The 9423-nt window shown below is 36.0% G+C and overlaps 2 protein-coding genes across 11 annotated transcripts in view; both read right to left on the bottom strand.

Moving 5' to 3' along the window:
* Positions 1–1297: 1297 nt before the first annotated feature.
* On the bottom strand, positions 1298–3486 carry ly6pge (lymphocyte antigen 6 family member pge). The gene is made up of 3 exons (XM_053503020.1): positions 3410–3486; positions 2563–2679; positions 1298–2053 (listed from the first exon to the last, which is right to left on the bottom strand). Exons 1-3 carry the CDS (start codon positions 3471–3473, stop codon positions 1857–1859), a joined length of 378 nt encoding a protein of 125 aa, XP_053358995.1. The 5' UTR covers positions 3474–3486; the 3' UTR covers positions 1298–1856.
* A 1504-nt stretch (positions 3487–4990) lies between these two features.
* The window catches only part of tacc2 (transforming, acidic coiled-coil containing protein 2), a 64790-nt gene continuing 60357 nt past the window's right edge, over positions 4991–9423 (bottom strand). For 9 of the 10 annotated variants that reach the window (XM_053501570.1, XM_053501565.1, XM_053501563.1 and 6 more), the window contains 5 exons: positions 9002–9045; positions 7372–7532; positions 6417–6523; positions 6109–6229; positions 4991–5893 (listed from right to left, as the gene is read on the bottom strand). In XM_053501570.1, coding sequence (XP_053357545.1) covers positions 5828–5893; positions 6109–6229; positions 6417–6523; positions 7372–7532; positions 9002–9045 — 499 coding nt within the window. In that variant the 3' untranslated portion in view covers positions 4991–5827. The remainder of the gene's footprint in view (positions 5894–6108; positions 6230–6416; positions 6524–7371; positions 7533–9001; positions 9046–9423) is intronic. The other variant, XM_053501564.1, reaches the window with a different exon arrangement.

Here is a 9423-nt window from a genome sequence, read left to right as displayed (position 1 = left end):
GAGGGTAAACAAAATGGAAAAAGAATGTTCGGGTCTAAGAATATTCTTTTTCAGTGAACTGCATTGAGGTAAATTATTTAGATGCATGCATTTCACCACAACTAACCTCAAATTCTGTTATAGTTAAATAGGCTTTTTTAAGGAAACTGTTATAGTTTTTTTAAGGAAGTTGCTGAACTACGACCTGTTTATTAATTAATTAATTTATTTATTTATTCATTTATTTAATCAGACACATCGATCGCATCTGGTTAGGTATGCTTTGAGTTCTCGGGTTGATCCACTGTCTTTGTTGGGTATGAAGTGAATACATGTTTCTGACTCTATATTTTGTAGAACCTTTTTCAGAACCTTTTTTGTAGAACAATTACTGTACTTTTAATGGCTTACAAAATTCTTAAAATGTACAAAATAAATAGTGTATTATATTGCAGGTTATTGTATCAGATTGTAATGCATATAATATTCTGCTAACTGAGCCATGCTCGGTTTAATATCACTAGCTAAGATATGTAGTTTACTATAAAGCATGCAAGGAGTTTATCTTAGTGTTGCAGACCTTAAGCAGGATGCACTTTAAAATATCACTGTAGGATGTGTCCAGTAGGAGTGTTTCATTGGGAAAATGGCATACTGTAGCGAAAACCAAAAATACCTGTTTTACACATTAGGTTTTTTTTTTCAATGTCCTATATTTCAACCTACACAGAATAAAAGAAAAGTCTGCTGTACTGTACACCCTGCGCTATGCTAATAATGCTGTTGAAACCAGTGATATTTATACTGCTGTTATTAGACCATGTGTCATACTGCCCAGCTAAGACCTGCCATATGAAAGTTCAGAATAATGGCTTTTCCTGTACAGAGTAGGAGATCATGTAAAAGGTCATGCTTTCACTTGCCAGAACACAGTACATCAACCATAACATTTGTGAATTTATACTGGCCCCTAGTGTTAATGCTATAAAAGTCACTCAGAAGCAAAATGAGACAAAAAGTCTATCATATTTATGTGTAAAAATGGCCGAATTGTCTAATAAGAGAGTCTAATGAGTAGGTGTCAGAATATTAGATCTCATTTAATGCTTCAGCATTTACTTAAATATATTCAGCAATTTACATGTTGAACTCTTTGAACCAGGTCTGCATTATCAGACTAGTATTGAGAGCATATCTGCAAAGACTGAAAAATACACATACCAAAACAAACAAAAAAAACATAAAGTGGATTTTTAGATTTACCGAATTATTTATATTAGTGGCAAAAAACAAAATCAACATAAAAAAATATTTAGGGTTTTTAAATACTGAACACTCCTTCTTAATGTTGAATGTACTGAAGCATTCCACTGGGGAAAAAAGAAAGATAATGGCTGCCTTTATTGACATTACACAAACAAATGCATAGAATAATATAAGTTTTTTCCTATGCATATGGATGATGCTGGGAGCTACAGTATTTACCTTTCGAGATAGTGAATCAGTTGGTTGCTTTTACAGTCGACAGCTTGATGTGTGTGCATGTGTACTTACACATATAATATATATGTAATAAAAAGTTAATATTCTGCAGTTGCATTTATTACCACAACATAAATTACTTAACACTCATCAAACTTAATTCATTTAAGTATCTAAGGCTATGAGCTATTTAGATGATGCATTAGATGCGCAGCACTAAGAGCCTGTAAGTGAATAAAGTCTTTTTGCTTTTGGAAGAAATGACTGGGTTGTTTTAGAACATTGCATATGGAGTCCATTCGTGTGATATTATTCAGTTAAATAGGCATGATCAGAAATGCTTACACTCAAAGGCTAATGAGTTTATGAAGCACATGTAACTTGTGCCAGCAATTCTATTCTGACAATAAATGCCAAAACAGTAGCAGAAGGATTAAGAGATAGCTAAAGCCTCCACAGAGCCGGTTGCCGTGTCCCATCACGTTACAGTTGTCTGAGTAGCAGCAGTGAACCTTAACCCCTGCAACTCTGTCACCTTGGCTGTTAGTTTGACTGCAGAAGGATTTGTAGGAGCATGTTTTTAGCACACCGTCTGTTACAAAAGAATAGAATAGATATTTTCACTGTAAAATATAAGAAATACAATGTATGCATGATTTAACGTGGGTAATTGGATAGAGTAAGCCTCTCTCTTTCTCTCACTCTCTCACACACACATACATACACACACACACACACCTACACACACACACACACACACACACACACACCTACACACACACACACGCGCACACACACACACACACACACCTACACACACACACACACACACACACACACACCTACACACACACACACGCGCACACACACACACACACCTACACACACACACACGCGCACACACACACACACACCTACACACACACACACACACACACACACACACACACACACACATACACAATTAGTGCAGGTGTTCAAAAAACCCACTCAAGTGCTGAACAAGACCACTTAAATATCTGTCCCAATAAAATATTCCCCAATATTACTTGCATTTTTAGCAAGAAATCACTCCTGTGTAAAATCAGTTGTAAAACGTACTGCCATCTCCTCTGATAATAGCACATGCATCTGAGTAACGTGGGCATGCTTTGGATCCCTGGCGATTGCAGTCCTCATCTGTTGACCCCATGCAGGTGTAACACTGCAGTGCCTCACCTAGACAGACAAAACAGACAATGCAGGCCTCATTCACCTACTATACTTATCTTTACCTAAAAATTAAGACTAGCCTTCAACTATGTTTTTATCAGTTGTTCAGCCTGAAGTTATCATTAGGGAATTTCCCCAAGATGATTTCAATTTGCTTTATTCATGAATCAGATTAACACCTATTGCACACAACTCAATCATCATAAGTACAGAAACACACAAAAACTGAAAAAACATTCCATGACATTATACTCTGTTATAAATCTGACAATCAATATCTTCATGACAGCCGGTAAACCTGACATTTATTGCACCACGCAATGCAAATTGATTTAACATCTCTGAACTAGATAAATACGTCGCCCATTGGTTTAATCAATAAAATGATTTCTTTCTCTCTTTTTTTGCACTTTTCAGACAGCACTGAGCTTCTCTGAGTTACTGTGGTTTTTTAATGGCATGGTTTGTCTCCTGCCATTAGTCCATTACCACGGTGTCCAATTAAAAAAATATGAACAAAAGACAATGTTATCTAATAGAGCGTCATTGTGTGAGAGGCACTTAAAGGACTTCATGAAGGAAGTTGGCGGGACAGGAAACTTAAAGCCGGCACGAGGAAAAACAACAGATGGAGAGCTAGGCTGAAAAAGATTATGGGATAAAAGTGCCCACTTTGGTCTTCCTTTAAGGATAAGTAGACATACAATGAGTACGAAACAGGAAGAAAAATACTTACTGTGACCACAGCAAAGGAAAAGGAAAAGGCCAAACAGCAGACAGCAGCCTTGGACAGCATTCATGTTGCTGTTGGTGTTGAGTCGACCAGACTGATCAGTGAAAAGCAAGTTGTTCATGTCTAAACCAGACAGAGAGCTAATACCACAGTAGTACTGATGAGAATCAGATTACCAGCTCGACAGGATGAGTCGCACCGAAATAGTGAACCATAATTTTAAATATTATATTTTTTCATCATCCTAAGCAGCTGAACATAAGTGTCCTAGTTAAATATTATATAATACCAAGAGGTTGTTTTTAGTTTTTCCCCCCTATATATATATATATATATATATATATATATATATATATATATATATATATTTCCAGCAGTCTCATCTACACTTTACATTACTGAACTCTCATTTCAACTCATTTCTGATCGTTCTCAAACGTAAAAATCACTTGTAAAAAAAAATAAATAAATAAAAAAACACTTAAATTAAATAGATAACGCATTACTAAGTTGCCATTGGTTTGGGAAAGACATCATTCTTTTGAATGGAAAATTACTTATTACTCATTTTTCCAGTGTTATCTAGTGTTTCAATGACAGGATTCTACAGAACCCCTATACAAACAAAGTATATAGAAAAATTCCATATTTTTTCTCCTTAAAAATATGCAAAAGAAAAACAATTAGTTATTCTATTGCAAGAGCTCGCAAAACCCTGAGTCACTCATATAGTTCCAGTTTTTTTAAACTGTGCTTAAAAACACGATTTCATGTCTCCATCCTCTAGGTTTCTAATCAATAATTGATACCGTATTCTTGTAAACAGCAGAGAATGTGGAAAATTAATAATTAAAAAATATTGTGCTAAACTGGCCCAAAAACACAGCAATTTTAGCGCCACCTTCACGCTTTAGATTGTAACCAATCATAGAACAAATTCTTGTACCAATCATATGCAGAAGTTTTGCAGGGTTTCTAAACCTTGTGCATTGTGCAACCAGGGGCATTGGCAGTTTTAACCAAGTTTTTTGTTCTCATTATTTTGTAAAATAATCATCATCATTATTATAACGTCACAAAGAAATAAACAAAAAAAGCATGCTTGTCTAGCTTGTCTTGTAACTCTTCATACACTGACCCGAATATACTCGACATCTTGGAAGGAAAAAATAATCTATTATATGTATTTTTTCACATTAAATTATTTTTTTCCTACGGCCCTTAAACGGCTCAATAGGGATCCATATTTAATTTAAAAAGTAAAAACTGATATAATGACAAATCCAGAACTAACAGGAAAACTCCTGAACCAAATTGTCATCATACTACAGTACATATGACAGATTAGCAGACTCTCAGACAGACTGTTTCTGTGCTTGGCACTAGCAGGATTATTGCTTGCTGAATGTAAGGAACCGTCTGCAATCTCAGCAGCAATGGGCATCTTTTAAGATGTATACAGACAATGGTCCTTCACATATTGTGTGATCACAATTTTTAGGAGGAAATATTATGTTGGCATTTCATTTCTTTATCTGTAGTGTAGAGTATGCAGGATCAAACAAAGAAGCACCAAGGTTTATTGCCATCTTTTATTGCACTTTTTAAGCAGGTGTTGTGTAGCTTGAGTAGATCTCCTCTTTAGAGAAACATCTACTGTGTCACATCAACCAGAGCAGGACTGAGACGATCCTATTCAAATTAATTTAGCTATTTTAGTACCAGAGACAGATGACATTAAGCTTACTGACATACAAAAATAAAATTGGAAAGAAAAAAAGAGAAAAAATACAATTGCACATGATTTTTGCAAAAAGCCAACAAAACTAGAGAGTATCTACAAAGATACACGTGAAAGCAGATTAAATCGTATCAAAACCTGCATTTGTGTACCTACACTATTTTCAGCTCATATTCACAAAAAAAGGAAAAAGAAATGAACACATGCATATTTATAATCATTTCATAATCATATATAGACATGTCTTTCTTCTCACTTGTGATTGCAAGTTCAAAGAGGTTTAACCACAGAAATTAACTTAACAGTCAGCTCCATCAGTGGCTGTCATGGCATCATAGCAATTAAACTCATCCTCTCTCACGCTCTCTCTTTTTCTCAGACATAAACAAACTCTCATAAAATTTCTGTACTGATGGGGAATACATCTCAAAAATATCCACAAGACCTCTATTGCAGGAAAATTGGTGCACGTTAAAACATCAAAATGCTCGGTTAGTAATTACAGTGGTGTGATAGCGTATCCTCCTAGTCAACAGGAGCCCCGTTCCTTGAAGAATGTCAGTAGTGTTTAAGATTTAGGGAACAGTTTGTAGTCCTGTCCAGCAGTCAATAGGACAAAATCAGCACAACTCTCTTTCAGTTCATATATTGTCCTGGTCATGGATCATATGCAAGGGCAGCTAGCTCTTCCCCATTTTAGCAATCAGCTCATCACAGATCTTGGTTAATTCTTCAATCTCTTTGTTCTGTGAAAAATAGTACATATTGTGGCAAATAGTTACTTGATATATAAATTGTATGTATAAATTTGTATATACCGATTTTACATTTAAATTGTCACTGCAGTGCAAATTATCACTTTAGATTTTAATTTACATTGCAGTGCTTTAGTTTAGTACATCTTAACACAAGATTTTTGCTTTTAAAAACCGAGTAAAGAAGTATGGCAATGAAGACAAACCTTCTGATCCAGGGTGCGCTCTAGTGAATCCACCTTCATCTGTTCTTTCCTTAAACTGGCCTGGTATGCTGCCTGCTCCTGTTTTGCTTTGGCACGCACTTGAGCGATTTCTGCATTCGCCCTACAGGATGCCAAAAAGTGCTCCACAGTCAGGCACTGCCGCTCCACATTACTTTTAGATTTTATTTCCACAGAAATCATTTAGTCACTAACAGCCATTAGGGGCATGCATTAGGCAGCAGTAGACAAGACAAATCAAAATAATGCTGCAATAAAACATTTAGATCTTCTCACTGCAGTGTACTTACTTATCTAGTTTCTCCTCTGCGTGGATTTTCAGGGCCTGATAGCGCTGCTCCTCCTTACGCACTCGAGACAGATACTCCTGTGCACATTTCTTTAGCACGTCCTCATTCTAAAATAAAAAATGAATTTGTGTGAGTTTTATTTTCTTCGCATGTTTGGTGTTAGCAGATATATTTTGTTACGTCTATGCACTATAGGTACCTGCACTGATAGTGCATGGACATATTTTAGTTCAGTCATGCACTATCAATGCAAGTCTTTATCTGGTGCAGAGGATTATAACTGAAAAAAAAAAAATGGTGTGGTTATGTGATATCCAATCACTTACTCAGAGTTTCACTGGCTGCCCAGTTTGGTGCCTTTTATGTACTGTAATGATATATGATCAAATTTCACTTGTGCCTATATGTCAATATTTCAGTGGAATAAATAAAATGCTGATGCACAGCACTTAGAAGAAATACATTTTCTGTCGTCTTGTGCATTTTTATTGACTGATTCCTCGGGTCTTTAATGGCAGTCTGTTTAGTAAGTTTTCAGTGCTTTTAAATTTTTTAGATATATACTGTACATATACTATATATAATTTTATTTAATTGTTAAAGGTAAAATAATTTATTCCACTGCATTAGTTACTGGATGAGGTAGCCTGTTTACTATATTGTGACGTGCGATGGGAAAAATAATGTGCATTTATTAAACCTTATAAAAAAAACTTTGAAGAAATAATACAGAAATAAAAGACGGAAAGAATGCATTTGCGCTTGCGTGAAGATGAAGGAGTCATAGAGTTTCTTTTTACAAGGTGTGTTTTAAGTGTGCAGTATAACAAAACAGTTATGAGAGTAAAAACTCCCTTTATTTCACTGTTTTACTATGGGCATGATTGTAGACACAGTGTTGGAGTGAATCTCTATGTGTCTAAGTGAATGTTTATCAGCAGACTTTTGACTTTACCATACGAAACCCTTCCAGGACGCCTTTCATTTTCTCGTAGCGCCGGAACAGATCAGCCAAAGACTTCTCCACTGAGTTGAGATCAGCCAGTGCCTGGTCCTTTTCCAGAATGAGCTGCTGGATGGTGTGATGAGATAGAGATTTCTCCCTCTGCTCATCTTCTAAGACACATACACACAGACACACAGTAATGAGACCTCTGCTTAATAACCCTGCTTTATTGTCATAATACTGACAATTATAAGAAAAAAAATACTGCTAAATGTCATAAATAATTAAGCATCACACAGTCACACTCAATTCCACACACTCAAATCCCCACTGAGTAGACAAACGGAAGGCCAGAAACAGAGACACTATAAATGGACTTAGAATTGGAAAACATGATACGCATTGCATCATTAATGATGATCGCTAATATTTGATGACATTCTGTTGAACCGCATTTCCCCTGTGAAGCATGCAGACGAGACACAAAGTAAATGATGGGCAACCAAAGAGACAAAGGGTGACAGATGAGACCACCACAGAGGATCATATGACTCCCCTTTACACAAGAGACTCTTACAGAAACAAAGTTTACTGACAGGCAGAATATCTGACAACATTCCAAAATCGCACATGTTGGGCAGTTATGTTTTATGTTTCCTTAACATCGTATGAACTGTAAATTGATGTAGTAATGCCCTGGATTTTAATTCACAAAAACACCCAGAAATGAAGGAAATATATACATAAACAAAAATGAAACACGTAGGGAGACAAAAATGGATAGACTCCACCTTGCGTCATCTACCAGATGTATTTGAATGCTTAAGATACAGAAAAAAAGAAGAGTCCTTTTATTACTTACCAGGCATGCCTGATTGGGTTATCAGGTATTTATGGGCAAAGGAGAGAGGCAAACAGAAAGAAGGGATTGTGTTAAAACAAGCCAGCTGGGAGTGATATGTGGGAGGAAGTGTGCTACAGATATAAAATGAAATCCTCTTCCTTCCACTGATGCAGGTAAATCTTCCATAGATGAAGATAAAATAACCCAAAAGAACAGACTTACATCGATAAAAGAAATCTGCGAGGGTAAGGTAGTAAAATAAAATAAAATAAGCAAAAAGAATATGCAAAAAAATACACTAAGTGTGGAATAAGGGAAAAAAAGTGAAGCTGAACTGAGTGAGAAATGCAATTTCAAGGTTGGATTGGACACGACTCTGAAACATTATGTGCAAGGTATAGGAGTTGAAGAAGGTATTATATTTTAAGGCAAAAAGCTATCATATACTAAAGAAAAAATGTAAAGGAAGGATAAAAATATGAAAAAAAAATAGCATTGTAGGTTAAGGGCTTAAGAAATAGTGACTGCAAAGCAACAAGACAAAGTGAAACTAAGAGAGTCTGTGCTTGGAATTGCCCCCCAGTCCAACATCCCCCAGATTAATTAAATAATAATGTATATCAAACCGCAGATATGTTTCATGATTCAGAAATTAGTGACTAATCTAATATATGGAATAAAATCTGAAAATAAAAAGGGTAAAAAAAAAAAAAAAAAAGAAGAAAAAAAAATACCAGTAGAGCTGCTATATAGGAAAAGGAACTAAAAATGTTCAGGTGTATACTGCATACTCACCAATCATTTGTGCAATCGTTTTCTCATATTCTGAGACTATTCTCCTGCAAACAAGGGAAGAAATGGTTTTAAATTGATTTGGTGAGAAACCTTAATAAGTGCATCATTCACAGCACACCGTTATCGATCGAAACAGATTCGATGCTTTAATGTAGCTGTTTCTCACTACAGTGTGCTTCGCCATTTCTTCCTGAATTTCCCCTAGCAAAGGTGGTGCTTGGAAAGCTCCTGTGTGTCGTCAAAAGCCCATGGGGCAGCTTATTTTGGGAAAAGCAGGTTGCCAGCACGGTAAGCAGATGGATTAGCAATGCTTCCCCTTAGCTTTCTAGGCCTTCTTTATGCTAAGCTTAATCAGTCTCATAAAGTAAGCTTCTGTCTTTATTCCCCCTCCCCTTCAGCCTAGAGCACATGCCTGGGCCAGA

The sequence above is a fragment of the Clarias gariepinus genome, chromosome 8 (assembly GCF_024256425.1).
Source record: "Clarias gariepinus isolate MV-2021 ecotype Netherlands chromosome 8, CGAR_prim_01v2, whole genome shotgun sequence".
NCBI classification, from domain to species: domain Eukaryota; kingdom Metazoa; phylum Chordata; class Actinopteri; order Siluriformes; family Clariidae; genus Clarias; species Clarias gariepinus.
The sequence above is the reverse complement of the archived record's forward strand: the minus strand, read 5'-3'. Positions and strand labels throughout refer to the sequence as shown.

Excerpts from the sequence above, each read along its gene's own strand:
- ly6pge (XM_053503020.1), bottom strand. The coding sequence starts at position 3,473 with ATGAATGCTGTCCAAGGCTGCTGTCTGCTGTTTGGCCTTTTCCTTTTC. Across the intron at positions 2,680-3,409 it reads TTTCCTTTGCTGTGGTCACA|GTGAGGCACTGCAGTGTTAC; the intron begins GTAAGTATTTTT and ends TTGTCTGTCTAG. Across the intron at positions 2,054-2,562 it reads TATTATCAGAGGAGATGGCA|ACGGTGTGCTAAAAACATGC; the intron begins GTACGTTTTACA and ends CTTTTGTAACAG.